Source organism: Pleurodeles waltl, chromosome 8 (assembly GCF_031143425.1).
Source record: "Pleurodeles waltl isolate 20211129_DDA chromosome 8, aPleWal1.hap1.20221129, whole genome shotgun sequence".
NCBI lineage: Eukaryota > Metazoa > Chordata > Amphibia > Caudata > Salamandridae > Pleurodeles > Pleurodeles waltl.
Genome location: NC_090447.1, coordinates 1073768450 through 1073789974, shown reverse-complemented (window position 1 = coordinate 1073789974; position 21525 = coordinate 1073768450). Strand labels below are relative to the sequence as shown.

At 44.6% G+C, this 21525-nt stretch overlaps 1 protein-coding gene across 3 annotated transcripts in view; it reads left to right on the top strand.

Annotated features, from left to right (window-relative positions):
• TDRD3 (tudor domain containing 3) overlaps positions 1–21525 on the top strand; it is a 653010-nt gene that overhangs the window by 244830 nt on the left and 386655 nt on the right. For all 3 annotated transcript variants that reach the window (XM_069205299.1, XM_069205301.1, XM_069205300.1), the window contains exon 4: positions 11388–11548. In XM_069205299.1, coding sequence (XP_069061400.1) covers positions 11388–11548 — 161 coding nt within the window. The remainder of the gene's footprint in view (positions 1–11387; positions 11549–21525) is intronic.

Here is a 21525-nt window from a genome sequence, read left to right as displayed (position 1 = left end):
GTTGAGGTATGTTGGACCCGTGTTGTGGAGGGCCTTGTGTGCGTGGATGAGGATCTTGAAAGTGATCCTCTTCGATACTGGTAGCCAATGTAGGTCTCTGAGATGGGGGGAGATGTGGTTGCAGTGTGGAATGTCCAGAATGAGACGTCCGGATGCGTTCTGGACTCTTTGTAGTTTTGTCTGGAATTTGTTTGTTATTCCTGCATTTAGGGCGTTTCCGTAATCCAATCGACTACTGACCAAGGCGTGGGTGACGGTCTTCCTGGTTTCGATGGGAATCCACTTGAAGATTCTGCGGAGCAGGTGGAGGGTGTAGTAGAGGGAGAGGAGATGGCATTGTCCTGCTGAGTCATGCTGAGTGTGGAATCCAAGATGACGCCCAGGTTGCGTGCGTGGGTGGTGGGTGAGGGTGCAGATCCTAGGGAGGTGGGCCACCAGGAGTTGTTCCAGGTTGAGGGGTCGGTGCCGAAGATGAGTTGTTCTGTTTTGTCTATGTTTAGCCTTAGGTGGCTAGCTTCCATCCAGCTGGCTATGGTGTGGAGTCCGTTGTGGAGGTTGTCCTTTGCAGTGGTGGTATCATTCGTGAGGGAAATGATGAGGTGAGTGTTGTCGGCGTAGGAGACTATTTTGATGTGTGTTCGTGCGATGTTGCCGAGGGGGCAATGTATACGTTGAAAAGTGTGGGGCTGAGTGAAGATCCTTGAGGGACGCCACAGGTGATATTGGAGGCTTCTGATAGGAACGGCGGTAGGCGAACTCTTTGGGTCCTGTCCTTGAGAAATGACGAGATCCAGTCCAGGGCTTTGTCGTGGATTCCAGCGTTGTGGAGGCGTGTGTGGAGAGTGTGATGGCATACTGTGTCGAAAGCTGCGGTGAGGTCCAGGAGATTGAATGCTGCTGTTTCTCCTTTGTCTAGCATGGTCCTGATGTCATCTGTTGCAGCAATGAGTGCGGTCTCGGTGCTGGGGTTTTTGCAGAATCCGGATTGGGAGGTGTCAAGTGCCTTGTTGTCTTCCAGGAACCGGGATAGTTGATTATTCATGATTTTTTTTATGACCTTGGCTGGGTAGGGGCGGAGGGAGATCGGTCTGTAGTTCTTGGGGTCGTCAGGGTCTGCCTTAGGTTTCTTGGGCAGGGCGTTGATTTCTGCGTGCTTCCATATCTCTGGGAAGGTGGCTGATTTGAAGTAGCTGTTGATGGTGTGGCAGAGATAAGGGGCAATGATGGTGTTGGCTTTGTTGAAGATGTGGTGTGGACAGGAGTCCGATGGAGATCCAGAGTGGATGGTGGCCATGGTGTTCATGGTGTCTTCTGTGTTGACCAGGGTCCAGGTGTGGAGGAGGTGGGTGTTGCTTGGCGCATGGGGTTCGAGGGTGCTTGTAGTTAGCTGGTAGGATTTGGAGCTGAAGCTGTTGTGGATTTCTTCTATCTTTCGACGGAAGTGGGATGCGAGTGAGTTGCAGAGCTCCTGTGATGGTGGGGGTTCGTTGGAGCATGCCTTCGGGGTGGTTAGATCTTGGATGATGCTGAAGAGTTCTTTGGTGTTGCAAGCGTTGGTGTCGATGCGGTTTTTGAAGTGGGTCCTTTTGGCGGTGCGTATCAATTGGTGATGTCTGCATAGGGCCTCCTTGAAGGTGCAGTGATTGGAGGCGGTGGGGTCACGGCGCCAGTTTTTTTCCGTTCTGCGGCAACGTTTGGATTCCTGTAAATCTGGGGTGAACCAGCTGGCCTTGATTCTGTGCGGGTGTTAGAGTTTTTTTTTGAGTGGTGCAAGGTTGTTGGCGCAGTCTTCTAACCAGTGGTGCAGGTTGGTGGCGGCAGTGTTGGGGTCTGAGGTCCCAGCGGGGGGGTCTGGGCGAGGGTGGAGATCAGTTGGTCCGAGGATTTTCTGCTCCAGTTGCGTCGGGCGGCTGTGTTCGGTGGTGGTGAGTGACTGGTTTTTGGTAGAAAAAGTGGATGCATTGGTGGTCTGTCCAGAAGAGTTCGGTGGTGTGGCTGAAGGCCACGTGTTTGCTGGTTGTAAAGATAGGATCGAGTGTGGCCTGCGGAGTGGGTCGGTGAGGAGACAAGTTGCTTGAGGCCGAGGTTGGCGATAAGGTTGGTGGTGTTAGTATCGTTGTTATTTTCACGGTGGAAGTTCAGGTCGCCTAGGAACATGTAGTCTGTTGAGGCGAGGGCTTGGGGGCTGATGGTGACAGTGATATCGTCACAGAACTGTGGTCTCGGGCCGGGGGGGTCTGTAGACCAGTGTTCCTCTGAGTGTGTTGTTGGCGTTTGCGTAGATTGTGAAGTGGAGGTGCTCGGCGGACTTGATGATGTCGTCGGAGTTGGTGGAGATTCTTATGGTGTTTTTGTGGACTATGGCGATTCCTCCTCCTGGTTTGTTGTTGCGGTCTCTTCTGGTGATTTTGTAGTTTTCCGGTATAGCTATTGCTATGTCTGGTTCCGAGGCAGGGTTCATCCATGTTTCGGTGAGGAATGTGATGTCTGGCGAGTGAGTGGTCAGTAGGTACCATAGTTCAATTGCGTGTTTGTGGACGTAGCGGGTGTTCAGCAGGATGCAATTTAGGTGGCAGTCTGTTTTGGTGTGGTGTTTGGGGGTTGGCTTGCAGGTGAAGTTGCAGGCACTGCAAGAGAAAGGTCCTCTGGTGCGCGTTGGCGTGACCTGGCAGCAGGTGGGGGAACCACCTGGGTTTAGGGCGTGAAGTTCGTCTGCGGTGTACTGTTTAGAGGTTGTGCGTGGGCGTGTTGGCCATGGGGACTGGCGGTAGGCGCAGTCTTGGCGTGGACGGGCGCAGGCGGGCTTGCCTTTGGCGTGCCTTCGCGCACCAGCGGCGCATCCTCTCTGCAGCTGGCATAAGAGGGGAGGAGGGAGGGTGTGTCAGCTGGAAGGATGGTGGCGGTGAACCAATGGTAGGGCGGGGGCGGGCCAGAAGAGGAGCAAGGGTGGGAAAGGCCAGAATACGTGGAGGGAGGGGGCGGGCCGCAGGGACGAAGCGGTTACGGGGAACCAACGGGGAAAGTACCGGCTTTTGGAGGGACCAAAGTAGGAGAATACTACCAGGAAAAGCAGGCGGCTGGCAGCAGCGAGGAGCGAGGGAAGCGACCTACCCGCTTAAAGCAGGGTCGAAGGTCGCTGAGGTGCCATGCCTGATTGAGGACATCTGGCTTTTTCAGGGGATGTCCAGGCTACTTTGATGGACATGCCCTTTGATGGCACCCGTCTCTTCAGAAGCAGGGCAGACTCTGTGCTCGAGCGCTTCAAGGATTCTTGTGCTACGGCCAGGTTCTTGGGCCTCTCGGCGGCCCCTCGTCCCCCTCAGTCTGCCTTTCGCCTCTTTCGTGGCTAAGGAAGGGGTGCTCCCCTTTGGACAGCGCCCCTCAGATGTTCACCAAGGTGACGGTCGTGGTGACAGCTCGTTTGCGCAGATCATGGGTTCCAGTCTTCTCCTGTCTCAACGACTGGCTATTGATGGCGGGCTCACCCCAGGCTGTCATCTCCCACCAGACTATGGCAGACCTCCTACATTCACTGGGGTTCACTATAAATGTGTAAAAATCACACCTGACTCACTTTCAGATGCTTCCTTTCTGGACACAGTGCAGATTTGGGCTTATCCTCCAGAGCAGCAAGCCCAGGATATTCAGGCTATGATGCCGATGGTTCAGCCTCTATCCTGGATTTCAGTGAGAATGATTCTAAGGCTGCTGGACCTCATCGTCTCCTGCATCCTACTAGTGACACCTGCCAGATGGCATATGTGGGTTCCACAGTGGGACCTGATGTCCTGGTGGGTGCAGCATCAGGGGAATTTCAACAACAGGGTCCAGATCTCAGCGGGAACTATATAAGATCTGCAGTGGTAGCTAACGAACCATAATTAGATCAGAGGCAGATCCCTCTCCCTTCCCCAACCAGATCAGACAGTAGTGAAAGACTTGCCTCTCCTGGGACGAGGTGGCCATCTGGGAGAGGTGGAGAGCAGAGGCATCTGGTCTCTGGCGCAGTCCAGGCTCCAGATCAAGCTGTTGGAGCTCTGTGTGGTCATGGAGCATTTAAGGCATTCCTTCCCTTTGTTAAGGGGAAGATGGTTCATGGAAATGTCACTGCAGTGTGGTACTGCAATAAACAGGGCAGGGTGGGGTCATGGACCCTTTGTCAGGAGGCTCTGCACCTCTGGACTTGGCTGGAGCTGCAGGGCATATCCCTGGTGGGCTGTTTGAACGCTAGAGCAGACAAATTGAGCTTAAAACGTCTGCCGGGTCACGAATGGCGTCGCCATCCTGAGATGGTGCAAGGTCTCTTTCAGCAGTGGGAAGAGCCTTGGTTAGATATATTCGCCTCCGCAGAGAACGTGCAGCGTCAGCAGTTTTGTGCATTGGAGTTTCCAAGGCGGCAATTACTCAGAGACGCTTTTCATCTCTAAGTGGAATTCAGGCCTTCTGTACACCTTTTCACCCATACCACTTCTGCCCAGAGTTCTCAAGAAGATCAAGTACGACTGGGCCCAAGTAATCCTTGTGGCTCTGGACTGTGCACAGAGAGTCTGGTATCCTGAACTGTTGAGCATGTCCATCGAGCCTTCGAACAGACTGCCCCTTCCGGAGGATCTTTTGTCACAGCAGAAGGGAAGGATTCTGCAGGCAGGAGGGGAGGGTTCTGCACCCGAACCTGTCCACTCTCTGCCTTCTTGCATTGAGGTTGAGCAGCAACAGTGGACAACTTTTGACCTTCTGCCCGAGGTCTGTAACATGATTTTGGCAGCCATACGTCCCTTGACCAAATCGATATACACCTGTTGTTGGAAGAGATTTGTGGCATGGCACACAGACAGGTCTATTGACAGCCCTTTCTGCCCATCTCTCTGAGGTTCTGTGGTTTATACTTTCTTTGGCCCAGTAGAGTTGTGATGTGGACACTCTGAAAATGTATTTGTCTGCAATGTCTACATATTTTAGGGTTGCTTGATCAATGTTCTTTCTTCAAGTCCCCTATTGTAAATAGGTTCCTTAAAGGCTTTACTCAAATATTTCCTCCATCTCCATTCATCAAGCCCCAATGGTTTTTTAATTTAGTTTTGACATTTCTGATGTGTGCTCCTTTCAGACCTCTCCGCAATTGTCCTCTCAGGCTTCTAACTTTGAAAACTGCCATCTTTGTGGCGATTACACCCGCCCGCAGGGTGAGTGAGCTGCAGGCATTGTCATCTAAGCCACCCTACCTTTCCACCTATGCTGACAAAGCGGAGCTTCGCATAAGGGTTTCTTTTCTACCTAAAGTGGTTATGCCCTTTCATGTTGGCCAATCCATCACCTTGCCTACCTTTGATGCACCCCCACGTCCCTACTCCACTGCCTGAATCTAAAACGTAAGATGGTGTTCTATATTGGGTGTACAAAAGAGTTCCGGGTGGATGATCAATTCTTTATTCATTATGTGGATACGAAGAAAGGTCAGGCAGTGCATAAGCGGACCCTCTCCAGATGTGTTGTGCTCTGCATGAAGATCTGCTCTGCACTGGCCAAAAATGCAACCACCTGAAGGTTTGCATGCTCATTTTAACCGAGCTACAGCTGTGACCACAATGTTAGCAAGTGGAGTTCCAGTTCTTGACATCTGCTAGGGGGCTTTGTGGGCTTCTATGCCCACATTTACCAAACACTACTGCCTGGATAGTCAGGTCCGTAGGGATGGGTACTTTGCCAGTTCAGTCCAGAAGGACTTGCTAGTATGATCTTGGTTCACAGGACCACCTCTGGGAATAGTATTGCTTGAGTGTACATTCAAAGGTAGGGAATCCGCAACTAGAAGTCTTTATCAGATGAACAAGTTACTTACCTTTGGTAGCACCTTACATGATAGAGACTTATTCTAATTGCAGATTCCTTACCGACCCACCCATCCTCCCTGCTCTTCGAACGGATTTCAGGGTACAGGGACTCCCCTTTCAGGGCTTTAGTTTTGACCCACCAGTAATCACTTTTCTTCATAGCTGTGCGTTTCTGGCGTGGAAAGTTGTGAAAAGAAACTGACGTCCATGCACTGGGGTGGCACCTATATTGTACCCGCAACATCATATCCGGCGCAGACAACGACGGGGGCAGATCTGATTGACAAAACTTAACAGTGCACAGGGAGACTGCTCAGAAAATTCTCCAGATCCTGTCTGAAGCCTGGGGGAAATTCAAAGGTAAAGAATCTACAACTAGATTATGTCTCTACCAGATAAGCAGTTACCACAGGTAAGTAACTTGTTCTTCCCTCCTCCGTTTGGACCACAATTAGCAATAGCATACTACAAACCTACCCCGCTTGTACAAAATGCCCTTCCTTTGTCATTAGGTTTGTTTTTCGTAAATGTACATGCATACATATTCAGTGTAACTGCCGAAACCTTCATCTAGCGGATTGGATGTTTAAAAGATCCCTATAGTAAGAAATCTACGTAGAACACAGTTATCCCAGATGGTTTTCTTGGTAAGTGTCAAGGCATCCATCTAGACATTTTAGATCAAAGTTTAACATGGCGATAGTATGGCCTTCAGAAGACCTTTAGACCTCAACATTTCGGACTGAGACTTGGACAGTATTTATTAGAGGGCAGCAGATTCAGTCACACGAAATTAGGTAGATTTAATGGTTAGGACAAAGTCTATGACATGAAAATCTTGCTTGCTGGAACTCCACAATATAATAAATAGAAGTATGATCAAAATTCCTTCTCAGAAAGCTAACCGAGGCGGAAATATTTCCCAGTGAGATAGGTAGTATTATAGTGACATTATAATCAATTTGTATTTTCATAAACCATACTTAAACCTCACTAAATCCGACAGAGTAAAAATGAAGGCATGTATTGCCTCGTTCGAAAATGCACTCTGCAGCATTGTAATTTCCGCTAAATACAAAAACATTTAGGTTGCCTGGGGTTCCTTAATGGATTAATGTCAGACTCCTATTTTTATATAATGAAAGCAAAGAGATCTGCATTATAATTGTCAATTTTAAAAGGCCAAAACATTTAGTACTGCTTATAAATGGAAAGGGGCGCAAATGTATTTCAATAGCTAATGGCCTGGTAGAAGAAACATTCCATATGTGCAAATATATTTTTATAGCAAAAATACAAACAGGCACAATCGGAACATATAGAAAAGACGAAGCTTAGCCACTGCAGCATAAAAGAAAAGTTTTCTAAAAAAGTACAGAGCACAAGTGACTTAGTGGAAGCACGTGTGCATTCGTTTCACACACATAGGTGCAAGCTTCACTCGGTGAGCTGGTGCATGCTGTGAATGCCTGTCCTGAGAAGAGGTATCCACAGTTCAAGAATCCTCTGACAACAGGCAGCATAGGCCCCAGGTCGAGCTGCCAGTTCTAAGATTGTATACTTTGGTAGCTTACCTCACACTTAAAGCAGGCATAGTATAAATGTTTTAATTGCAAGATTTCCTTGACTCACGCACACACAATACGCACAGCAGCAGCAGAAATAAACGTGTACAGTGCAAACACAGACTGTCTACAGCCCTGGCCAGGACCGTCTATAGCGCTTACGGCGCCCCATGACCACCGCCTCAGATGCTCCTCTTCTCTCCATAGCCCTATCTCGCATACATTTCATTTGTTTTAAAGCTTTGGTAAAGGCTCGTTTTACTAATCCATTCAGCTAACCACATAAAATACAATCTGTTCTTTGCAGCAAGCATATTAATCCTCTGTGGTACTTTATGGCGAGTCAAAGCTACCACAAGACAAAACTCTGATCTCTCCCTCTCTTACAGGAACATTAATCGCAAGAGCTACCTTGTCATATTTTTTTATTGCTGCCTGAAAGCTAGATGTACACGGAACTCTGCAGCAGGTGCTTTTAAATCGTAAGTTATTGCTAAATGCAAGGTCCCCCTGAAGTCAGTGCCACCCCTTCTGGTCCGCTCCCAGTGCGGCTGCACTAGTCGCACTGCCCCAAAGCCGGCCCTGGCAATGGAAGGATGGTCTTTAATCACACAAGGCAGGTAAAACAAAGTCTGTCTTGCAAGCTTCTCTCACCTGTAGCACAAGCAATACATTCATACACCGGGAAAGCGTCTCTAACACCGAGTACACTGGCAAATTTTCCAGCCCACCAGGTAAACTACAAGGTCTCACAGTGACACAGTTTAGTACCGGGCATTGACGCTTGTCCTGCGGAAAAGCATCCACATTGCAAGTTCCTTTCATGCTCTGCTTGTGCAGAAAATGTGCCTGTATTTCAAGCTTCACTCACAGACCGAGCAGGCACAGTGGTGGGAGCCACAGTGAGAGCTTTCTCCGTATACAGAGCAGGTACAGTCCAAGCACCTGCACTGCAGACTTGTATACTAAACTGTGGGGGTACAGAAGCAGCCTACACAGGATCTCTCTCTTCTTTCTCCTCCCCCGACCCTATTTGTAAATATTTGTCCGAAGGAGACAGTGGTGCTCGAACAATGTTCAGAGTGGGTGTGCTGCCACCAGTGTGAACTCACAGAAGTGACAGGGAATGTGAAAAAGCAAAGTATTTCACAAAGAACAAGTGTGGCAAATTTAGCCACACCCATTCAGCAGGAAAGTGGTGAAGTTGTGGTATATAGCCACTGACGCATTTTCGAGCGAATATTTAGTAAAACATGTTGTGGTAGCCACTGTCATTTAGTCAGCAAATGTTCAATTGAAATGACCACAGAAATGACAGTTTTAATGTGTGGACTTTGGGTTTCTGCAAATATTTCACATTTGCAAGTATGTGTCATGAGATTATGATCGCTTTAAAATCTTTCTTTCCCTCACACTTCAGAATTCCAAAAATCATGTGCTTCATTTTCTCTTTCTGAACTACTGATACATTTTGAAATATAAGTTCATTTGCAGGTATGTAAATGTTGTGTGTTAGAAAAATACCTGACATCCTACAGCTTTGCCTTTCACACGCCCTGTATCCCAGCAAGATTGTCAGTTGTTTTACTTTACAAAAGCGTCTAACGTTGTAGCCAGAAAAAGAAAAGTAAACCATCTCTGCATTAAAAGAATAGGCATCAGTTTGTCATAAGAATGCCTTTGAATGTAGAAAAACTGAGACAAAGATGAAAGCAACATTTTAAGACATCTTTGCTGCTCATTCGCCCTCAAAACTCCAGCATGGTTATTATGGGGGTACTGCAGCACTCCTACTTGAGCTACCTCGTAAATAAACATATTTGCAGTACGTTTCCGTTGTCAACCAAACTGGCAATGTAGGGCATGATTGTTTATTTCCTACTCAGATGGATAACAGTGCAGACATCTGCAGTTCAAGTTTCCCTGAGATACAGGTATCGGATATAGGCAGAGTACATGTACAAGCACAGTACCAGCAGCATTGGTAGTGCCAGCTTTACTAGTACAGGATACCTGTCCAGAGGGAAAGTATCCCGTAAGAAAGATTACCTCATACAGGCAACGTGTTTTGCAGCACAAGCCTCCACTTCTCAATCTGTAGAACACAATCAACTGCTGTTCAGGCTTCTCACTTTCAGCAGATAATGAGCCAGTATTGGCAGAGCGTGCTTTCATTGGGGCAGCAGGTGCAGTGGGACCGGGACCGTGTGCCAGATTATTGCTGTACTTCACAGGTCAAAGAGCGGCCAAGGGTACCCATTTGCTTCCTTGTACCAGCACCCTTGACACACTGGCTACACCGCTCACCTAAGCTCACGCACGCACAACGCGCACAGTGGCTAGAGCAGTGTAAAGTTCTAACAGGTTAGGTAGAGCAAGCTTCGCTCGCGCTTACACTCCATGAATCTGCAGAGCGGATCTGCGTAGAGGTAGTCTCAAAATACACATAGCGGAAGCCAGCAGTAGCAAGAATGTGGGATCTGAGTTATGGGAAATATTATTTCAATTCATGTCTTTTCGTCTTTGTTTTTGAAGAGCTATATATATATAGAATATTAACTTCCTTGCCCTCATTGAATGCAAAACCTGCAAATCTCTTACTATGTTCCTCGTTGCGTTGTTGATCTCTGTATTTATAGTTATTAAGGTGCTTTGTGGTCCTAACGCAGGTCAAAGTGGATGTACTCTGCGTTTGCTGTACGTCGCCCATTTAATGCTGTATCACTGGACTGTCAAATCCTTTCCATCCTGCTAAGAGCACGACCAAGATTTATACACCAGAAAACACATTCTTCATTCAGGGTCCCATTATTGGACAATTACTCTGTACTTCTAGATATTGACGTGTCCGTTGCATCTCCCGCACCTGTGCTCATTCCACCTTTCTATGCTCCACGAATTCTGTGCCCACAAATTTTTAGCCTGACGTGGCAGAAACAGATCTCTAGCGAAATAATTTCCTGTCCCAATGTAGCGCCCAGACACATTTAGACTTTCACCTGTCCGTCTCCATCTCATGCTGCACTTTTTGAAACTTTTTTTTTCTCCGCATTGAGCAGCGAAGGTTTTGGTGTTGGCCCCTATAATCTGGATGGCAGTAAAAAGCAAGCTTTATTCAGTCTAACGCTCAGCCATTACAGCAACGAGCACGTTGACCTTACAAATAGCCAAGGCCTGTTGGCTTTGTCACTGCTTCTCTCCTGTTTTTCCCTTTAGAACATAATGTTTTTATAGAGTGTGAGTGGTAAACAGGCGAAGCATGTCCTTCCTTCCATAAACTTGTCTTCTTTTCTCACATCCATTTGTGTCCTGCCCACTCCCAGCAGACCTTTAGTTTAGTTTTTTCCATTGCTCATTTTGACTGCTTTTGATTGGGGATTAGAGGAGCAGAGCGTTTCCATGCAAACGAAAGACAATAGTTCATGATAACGTATTGAATGAACACATTTGAGGATTAAAGAAAATAATTAAGGGCTACATAATTGCATACATACAATTAAGACATGTGTTAATGAAAGGTTTCACAGGAGGATAAGCAATACAACCGGCTCATCAAATATATGCTTTGATCTCCCTTCCTCCGCCCCCCAGGTATTTTATATCGAATTTCGATTTTCTTCCATCACAGATGAACCAATTTTATGAAATTGCAGTTACATCCCAACTCTCGCAAAGGTTGCTCTTGTATGCCTGTAGCTGCGGTGGGTGGCACGTGAAAAAAGAATTGATTTTCCTATACACCAAAGGGAACCTAAATGTATTTAAAATTGAAGAAATGTTTTTTTGCCTTTTTTTTTTTTTAAATCTCCAGGTAGTTTCTTTTGCCGTTTTTTGAAAACGTAGGGATTACAGAATAAACCTCTCTTGTTGCCATCCGATCTTCCTGTGCACCATCTCTAATTGATGTATAGGGGTATTCGAGCGGCAGACTTTCCCCCCTGAGCCTTATTTGCCATTTCCACTAGTAATTTGTATCCACTTTTCTCCGCAGCTCGAAGGTCCGTGCGTTCTGCAGATTCAAAAAATCCGCAATGTTTCTGCCCCAAAGGATAACGAGGAATCGCAGGCAGCCCCAAGAATGCTGCGGCTGCAGATGACTGACGGCCACACAACCTGTACCGCAGTGGAATTTAACTACTTGTCCAAATTAAGGTTAGCGTCTTTCTTTTTCTAGTTGTTTTCGTATTAACCTGTTTATTCATTAATTGCCTGATGGAGATTGTGATTACTATGTCAGACAAATAAATCTGTTGGTCGCTCATACATGACTCATCTCACGTATTATCCCGCGGGTAATATGTTGGGTTCCAATTATCTGCCCATTGCAAGGCGTTCCTAAAGATGGCATTGAGATGTGTACCCACGGGTTAAAAGTGCCTTTGCCTGTGAACATAATACAGAAAGCAAAATGATAACCCCCTGGGGGAGTAGAAATTAATAGCAATCCAAAAGGGAGGAATACACCCTTGCGAGATGTGGAAGCCCAGGAGTTAAAACAAGAAAGAATAGACATCAATATGTCAGAGTACTCAAAGTGCACACAGAATGGCATACTGCTTTCAATCTCTTTTGTGTGTTTTACCTGTATTTCTGAAATCTGTAGATTCTATCTGATACAAAGAGGAAAAATAATAACTGCTGGTTGAGGTGTCTTTGTTAAAAAAAAAAAAAAAAACTTGTAAGTGATACTAGATATGGCAACACACATATATTACAACTGCCTGGACTAACATAGGTGGCGATTGAGATGAAGCCCATTCTGACTCAAGTGAGGATTCATTCACAACAATATTTGTTAAAATAATCCAGTAATCCTGCAGGTGTCATGTTGCAATAGCAGCTTTCCAGGCCTGAAAAACACTACATCTTAAACCCTTCTCCGCTCCCACCTTTTCCTGTTTCCCCATCCTGCCTGCCCACAGATATTACCTGCATTTCACAGTACGCAACAAACATTTTCCCCTTTGGCCGTGTCTGCGACCGTAGGGTGTTCATCAAGGTTGTTTCAGGTCATCTGCAGAGATCAGGGGGGCCAGTCTTCCCTAGATTGACGACTGGCTGTTGAAGGTGAGCTCCCCCCAAGTAGTTGTCTTCCACCTCCAGACTATGATAGACCTCCTGCAGTCATTGGGGTTCACTGTCCGCTTGCTGGCAAAATCACACACCTGATCGGTTGTCAGAGACTCCCTTTCGTAGGAGCTGTTCTGGACAATGTGCAGTTTTGGACTTATCCTCCTGAAAGGCGAGCCCAGAATGTTCAGGCTATGATGCCAATGTTTCAGCCTCCATCCTGGATTGTGGCAAGACTAACACTGATGTTTCTGGGCCTCATTGCCTCCTAAATCCTGCTTGTGATGCATGCCCACTGGCATATGCTACCTCAGCAGTGAGACATGAAGCTCCAGTGAGCGTGGCATTGGGTAATCTCTCCAACATAGTCCATATTTCAGAGGGCACTACATAAGACCTGTAGTGGTAGCTAACAAACCATGATTGAGTCAGCGGCAGACCTCTCTCCCTTCCTCAGTCAGATTTGACAGTAGTGACAGATGCATCACTCCTGGGATGGGATGGCTGTCTGGGAGAGGTGGAAATAGAGGACTCTGGTCTCCAACAGAATCAGGACTTGTTGGGCCTTTGAGCGATCCAATTGAAAGCCTTTATACCCTCCATCAAAGGAAGGGTAGTGCAGGTGTTTACTGACAACACCATTGCCATGTGGTATTGTAGCAAACACGTGGGTGAGGTTGTGGACTGTCTGTCTACCCTATGACTCGGGACATGGCTGGAACGCTGGGGCATGTTCTTGGTGGCTCAGTACCTGGCGGACTCTCTGAATGCCAGAGGGGACAAACTCAGCCAATCACAAATGTGTCTCCAACCAGCTTGAAGAATCTGATATCCTGACCTGCTGAGCATGTCCACTGTTACTCTGATCAGACTGCCCCTTCTGGAGGATTGTCTTTTGCAGCAGCAGGGGAGGGTGCTTTACCTGAACCTGTCAATGCTTAGCTTCATGAGTGAAGATTAAGCGGGAACAGTTGACAGCTTTTGACAATCTGCCTGAAGTCTGTAATGCAATCATGGTAGCTCGGCATCCCTCCACCATGAAGGTACATGCCTGCTTTAGGAGCAAGTTAATAACATGGTGTACAGACAAGTAGGTTGACCCCTTAATTACTGCGCTTTCTCAAGTTCTAATGTATATCCTTACCCCAGACCAGCAGGGCTTTGCACTGTGCACATTTAAGGGTTATCTACTAGCTCTGCTTTTCTGTGGCTGCCAGATCAGCCTTCACTTTTCAAGTCCCCTGTTGTAAATAGGTTCCGTAAAGGTCTACAGCACACATTCCCTCCAGCTCCCTTTATTATTCCTCAATTGGATCTTAGTTTGGTTCTTACTTTGCTTAAGTGTTTCCCCTTTGAGCCGCTTCATAAGTGCCCTCTCAGGCACATTTACCATCAAGACGGCTTTTCTGGTGGCAATACCATCTGCCCAGAGGGTTAGTGAACTGCAGGTGATGTCATTTCGGCCTCCATACATCTGTTCTTACCCATACAAAAAGGGTCATTCAGACTCGAGCATCCCGAAGGTAGTCACCCCATTCCATGTAGGCCAGTCCATCACGTGCCTACCTTTTATACTTCATCTAATCCCTCTAATGAAGAGAAGAGACTCCACTGGCTGAGCCCAAAAAGAGTATTGCCATTGTACCTTGACAGCACACAACCGTTCTGGGTGGATGATCAACTTTTTGTGTGGTATATCGGAGCCAAGAAAAGAAAGGCCATGCAAAAACAACCCCTCTCCCGATCAATTTTACTTTGCATTAAGATCTGCTACACATTGGCCAAGATGCTACCCACTGAAGGTTTGCATGCTCATTCCACCAGTGCAAAGGCTGCGGACAATACGTTAGCATGCAGAGTCTGTCAGGCAGTAACATGGGCTTCACTGCACACGTTCACCAAGTGCTACTGCCTGGACAGTCAGTCCTGTTGGGATGGACACTTTTCCCCTTCGGTCCTGCAGGACTTGCTAGTATAAATCAATTTCTCAGACCCTCTTCTAGGGAGGTACTGCTTGGGTATCTATTGTGAGGTAAGGAATCTGCTTCTAGAAGTCTCTATCAAATGAACAGGTTACTTATCTTCTGTAGCGCCTTATCTGATAGAGACTCTATCTAGCCACAGATTACTTAATGACCCACCCATCCTCCCACTCTGCGAGCAGATGTTTAGGTACACGGATGCTCCCTTTTCAGGGCTCTGTTTTCATTTTCATACACCAGTGGTCAGTATTGGGTGTGGCCCCTGGAATGGAAAGTCAAGAAAAGAAACTGACATCAGCTTGCTAGGGTGGCACCTGTAGAGGTACCATGCACATCACTTATGGTGCGGATGACACCACACAGAGCCAAACAAGGCCACCTACCCACGTCCTGTGGTACTGCTCACAAAAACAATTCTGGATCCATTCTGATGCCTGGTGATTATTCTAAGGTAAGGAATCTGCAGCTGGATAGTTTCTACCAGTTAAGACGTTAGAAAAGGTAAGTAACTTGTTTGTTTGGCTAAGATAAGGCTGCCCAGAGCAATCCACTTTAAGATTGCAGCAAGACAGGTGGTTGTGTTCATTAGATTATAGGTGGGCTTGAAGGGGGGACTTTAGAAATAAAGAAATTCGAGTGATGTGTGAAAGGAGAACCCAACTGTGGGCATAATGATCCTAAATCAATGGTGTGCAAAGAGAATAAGAGAGGCCCTATGCACAAGCTTTGGTACACTTCCATTGACTGTATCACTGCCAAAATCGTGTGGAAGAGGACAACAAAAGATAAGTTCAGTACTCCTCTTAACATGAGTTCCAACCCATGGGCTGTGCTAATCTGAAATATTCTAGAAATACATCATACTCAATGCAAGTCTGCTATAGAGAACTAAAGGCTTTGTCTAGTATGATTCCAAACAAGAAGTCATAAATTGTGTCCAATTACAATTCGCAAATTGCAGTTTCTTATTTCCAATGTACTAAAATGGATTTGGCAACAGTGGGTGTAATTTGCACCCCAACTTCTACTGAATGCATAGGTATTTTGAGAGCAACCTATATAGTAATAGGTTGGTTTGCAAAAGCCAGAATTGTATTGAGTAGCAATGTGACCTACCTCATCACTATATTGCAACCTGTTACGATTGGCCACAATTACAGGGATGATGGCCTGCTGGGTTCAGCAGATCACCATGTTTGTGATTGCTTTTAAACAAAGCAATCAGTTTTGTGAATGGCTTACCTCCTCCTTTGAACTGGTGGTAAAATATTAATGTTTTGCCACTAGAATTCAGTCGCAAAACGTTAATACATAACGTATGGAATCAGTATTCGGACACAATGCCCTTTACAAATAGGGATTCCCAAAGCTATCCTAAACCATTTAATGATTCGGAAAACCTTTTCTGAATCATTAAATGGGTTCAGTTAATTTGAAAAATAGTTTTAGCAGTCGCATACCTTCCTATTTACTGAATCTGAGGTTTGTGAACCCTAGAACTCTTTGTACATCAGGCCCTAAGTTTTTATTAAAAGGATTTGAGCCCCTCATTCACACAAGGTGACATACTTCTTCATAATGATAGCTCCTATCCATCATTCAAGTTTCAGGAACTGATGCTCAGCTTTTTTGAGCAGCGTTTGATGGATTTTGAAGCCCTTCCTGGGAAGATAGCTTTTTTGTTTTAAAACTGTGTTCATAAAAACATGCAGCAATAAAAACATCAAATTAGATGAACTATAGATGAATTATAGAGAAAGGGGTAATGTGGTAGGAAATGGTTGAAAAAATACAAGAGGGGGAGAAAGTGAAGAAAAATAAATATGACATTAAGAGAAACGTTTGTTGTGCGTTGTTTAAAAATACAGTGTGATTGGGCTTTAAAGTTAAGAATGATCTGGTGTGCTACTGTAGTTCTTCTCACCCAGGCACTTCCTATGCTGATAGACATGCTTTAAGATCACACACCAAACTCTTACATATCGACTGAAGTGGAACCAAGATTCCTAAAGTCTGTCATCAAAGGTTACAATTATGTTCAAATACAATTGAGACATTTAACATGTCACATGACATCATTACATTTGAGTGCCCTAAAGTTGACTGCAGGCCTCGAAAAATCATAACATTTTTACTAGTCCTGCAGATCAAGTAACTTTAAAAAAATCTACTTGACGTAACTGTAATGTACTTCATCCGTAAATAGGTCTTAAATTGAGTGATCCTAGGCAAATAGTTTACAGACGCCTTTTTCTTCATTTTCACATATGATTACACATTCAGATATGTGTGCTCAGCATTTCTGCAGTACAAAAAACCTCTTTTGTTTGATTAAGTAGACTAAAGTTTGCTGCATGCATCACAAGAATCTAGCCCACATATAGGGGACACATGACCCATGACTTATTTTAGTTTACTAACAGCATTGCCATCAGGGCAGGGGTTTTTCCCAGTTATTTTAACCACTCAGGCCCATATTCATGAAAAGTGGCACTGAACCTAGTGCAGCGCTACTTATCTTGTGCCCCCCCAACGCCACCATGTGTGTGCCGCAGCATGGCAGTAGTCAGGTGGACTAGCATCATAATTTGTGACGCTAGTCCAGCGCTCTGCAGGACTAACGTAAATAATTGCGCTAATCCTGCAAAGCACCCAGAGGCCCATTGAACAAAATGGAAGCCTCTTTTTAATGCCTGCATATAGCAGGCATTTAAAAAATGCTGATAAAAATGGCGCAAAGTAATCTTATAGATTACTTTGCGCCATTTTTATGGACCCTCTGAGTGCCGGAACGCCCTCCTTGCATACATTATGCCTGGCACAGGCATAATATGGCACAAGGAGTTATAAAGTGGCGCAATGCAAGCATTGCGCTACTTTGTAAAAATGGCACAATGCAAGCATTTGCGCTACTTTGTAAATATGGTGCAATGCAAGCATTGCACCACTTTGTAAATATGGCACAGCCTTTTTGCCCTTCCAACACCACAATAGCGTTGAGCCATTGGAATGACGCTAGGTCACCATAAAATCTGGGCTTCAATTTTAATACATTTATTACTAAACACTTATATGGTAATATATTGTCATCTAAACACAGTAAATTTCCAAGAAATGTCCCAAAACCTCTTCACTAACCTGCAGCTTTACTGACAAAACTATATAGTGTATTAACAATCTATAAAATTGGGTTTCAGCAAACATTTACTTTGCACATCAACACACAAAGTATTCTGATTTGTTTTCATCCTAGTAAAATATTTTTTTTGTTACACAGAAATATAAAAATGGGCTTTCACGACTACTGAAATATATTTTGAAGTGTTTGTACAGTTGACCTAGTCATTTAAATGTTGTGTGTTAGGAAAAAACTGACACCCTATATCCTTCTATTATACATTCTAAACAGCAGGTCCCACAGTTCACCTTACAAAGTCCTGGAATTCTGCAGTCAGAAGGAAAATTAATAGTAACAAAAACTGACTTTTGACCTCTGTCTGTGAACACAGAGCAAATGTGACATAAGAACAAGATTTAAAGATATCTTTTATTGCTCCTCCACTTTTCATCTGAACAGTACACCTGTTCTTTGTCAACTCGCCTGAAGGGACAAGTAAGTCCTAAAAAATAGCTGGACCTGATCAAATAAGACTTGCCATAGTGAGTGGCCCAGTAGATTTTTTGAGCACTGGGCTGTTAAACCAAGTCATTGAAAAAAGGTGATGTAAGGATTCTAACTGGAAAAGTGCATGTCTTTCTTCTTCCGTTCATTTTTATAATCCTAGATGTCGGGGAGCTGGGCATGAATGTTGGAGGAAGAGTAAAGGGAACTGATAGGGCCCAGGGAATCATAGAGGACATGTTGCAGAATGTAACTAGCTGCTCAAATAAATGAAAAGAATTTGAGCATGGGATGCAGTGCTCTGTCGTATTATCAAAAGGGACAACATTCACGTGAAGCTCATTCAGAAAACATTTTTATAATCAGGCAATATAATTTTCTTAGCCCATGAATTAATCAATTAATGAAATATATCCTTTGGATAGTAATAGTTCAGTCAGTAATTATGTGCCATGCAACCAGTACTAGATATATCCAACATAATTTATTCTGTGTTCCCACATTATTAAAACAATTTGTGAAAAAAAACATTGAAAAATAGAACAAAATCAAAAAGGTGCTCCCCAAGTGCAAACAGACACCACAGAAGCATGTAGCCTGATTCACAGACTGAACTTTGTAGTGTGTTTTGTAGTACTACAAAATGCAATTCAGCAATTACGTGCAGGTGTACATCTCCCCATTCCTTATACTTATGTGAGTGGAGTTCTCAGCTGAGATTGCAGAATCTCCAGGTGCAGAGAACTCTGCACACATAAGTATGGGAAATGCAGAGACTTAAAACTCTGCATGTGGTTTCTCAGTACTTAAAAGGAGTAAACTTACATAAAAGTATGTTTACCTTTTGAATCAGGCGCTCAAGTGTAACAATAGATCACTTTGGAACCATGCTGGCAATTAAGTATAGATTTCCTCTCCTTAGCTCCACATCTACATATCCTCAAGCAACGTAGATTTGGTTTAAGAATAGTAATTCTTGAAGATTTAGCCATCTTCAGAGTACACAAGGCGTGCCACAAACTGCCGTACTACCACTGAAAACTGTCCTGCATGCTTCGGACAGACTTGTCATCAAACAATAAATTTGATCATTTTACACCAATCTTCACCAAGTTTAATTTTCTTATTATTGAGGTGAGGATAAAATTAAATCTTTACTCCCTGGCCTACAAAGCTGTTCACTCTGTTGCATCTCTCCTCCCTGCCTCTCCACCCTGCTCAAATTGTTGCAAGGCACCAGTATTCTGAGAAGCAAAAAGAACCACCTTATTGGGCCACATTGTATCAAAATCACTTTGGATCATCATCAGGCCTCCTCAGGAACTTTCTCCCTTTTGTGTCATTCTCCTCCTATAGACCTGAGAGCCAAAAAAGCTCTTCTACCATTCTTAGAAAATCTGAGTTGCATCTGTTTAAACTATACTGGACTCATTAAGCCTGATATTGCTCTTTCAATGTAAGCATGCTTTCTTCTCGTTATGGACTCCCCCCTTGACTTCCCTCCTCCTCACCCTTCTCTTTACTCCATCACTTCTTCTCAACATTTATTTCCTCCTCAACTTCCCCCCAGTTTTGCCTTCTATTCCCTCCTTTCCATTCTTTCTCTCTCTTCTCTATTTCTCTTTTTTTCTCCATTAATTCTTTTTCTACCTTCCTTTTAGTCATTTGACTCTCCCTCCTCTCTGCACCACCCTTCTCTGTAGTCAGTCTCAAACCGGGCTTTTACCTTTCTTTGCTCCCCTTGACTCCTCCCTGCCTTTATCCCTGTCCTTGCGACGTCCATTCTCTTTCCCCTTCCTTTTCACCTTTGAATACACCCCCCCCGCATGCATTGCTTCCCTTTCCTATTTCCCTATCTATTTCCATATCCACCTTTCCCTCCCCTCTTCTTTCACTCTGAGTCCTTTGCAATTGCCCTCCTCCTCACCATTTCTCCTTCAATTCCACTTTACTTCCCCCTTAACGTCTTCCTCCTTTTATTTCCCTCTCTGCACCTGGCATATTGTGCCTAAGGTCTATCTAGGCCCCAATTCCTTTTTAGCTCATTATTATAGCCATTTTCTCCGTACTGGACACTGGACATTACATGTTCCCTGTTTATGCAGAATCATTCTCAGCCAACGTCCGAAGCATATTTACATTGGTGTCTGTCATCTAGAAAGGACATTCCAATCTCTGATAGGATTTAGGCTAAAAGGACTATCATTTGCCCACTTGGTATTGAGGTATTTTGCCCATATCACCACCCGTGATTCTGACAGAGGCGATCTCATTTACTGCCAGCTCACTTCATACTTCGCAGATGACACATCTTATCTGAAACCTGCAGCTGATACAGCCCAGTCCTGGAGGAAGACTGATTGGCTGTTACTGCAGTGGGTGCTTGCCCTTCGCGGGAAACATTTTCTTTATGCCTCCGCCGACAAAGACAAACTTTACTGTTAACAAGGTATGCAGTGCGTCCCATCTCCCTAAGAAACTCTAGAATGCAAGTTTCTTTGCCTTTCATGTTCTCAGTTCATAATGCATAGAAATAAGCAATAAGGTGTTAGCTTCCAGATACGATTTTTAATGACAATTTAACAATGATGGAAATGTTCATTTTATTCTTGTTTCAAGAAATGTGTCTCCTTGATGTTTTTATAATATTGTGTGTAGTTGTTTTAGATGTACTAAGAGACAAATTTGTTCTATACTAATAAATATTTCAACATTAAAGCATTTCATTCTTCTTAGTATATTGTGTGTATGCTATGAATAATGACATGAGGTCGCTGCTGTTTTCATGGTGTCCCTGATCTCTTCATGGGATTGTTAGTAACCCAAAGCAATAATTATGTGTCAGTTATACAGTGCATAGTGTCTTGTGGAGCTACAATGAGTTCACACTCAGTGCTGGTATATTGAACTAAGTTCACTAGTAACACCCGTGAGTGGGAGGGGACCCTTTGTAAAGTTACGTCAAAGTCGTAGTATACACAACACCTCCTCCCTTCACCCCTTGATCTTATGTATTCAATATTAGTTCCATGGCTTGTTTCAATGTTGCTCCATGTTACCTTCACAACCATTGCCACTATAATTTTTCATAAAGAATTTTTATAGCTCTCAGAGCTATATTAATCTGTTAAATAAACACGTAATACATAGATGTTGAAATAAGAGTAGTAGATTCTGAAGATGTACATACCTCCAGTGAATAGATTGTAGGAAGGATATCCTAGTTTCGAAGATAATACTTTTTAAGAATCTTGCATGTAGTGTGCACCAACAGTTTTTGGGAGGAAGAATTGACCTAAAAAGATAAATTAACGTTTTTAAAGATTCTGGATCACTAAGGCAACTGCAAATAAAATCAATAAACTGAACAACGTCTATAGATATCAAAGAAGAAATGCCCAATTCCAAGGCGTGTGGGACAGCAGAGTTGGATGGAACAACAAATTGCTTATACA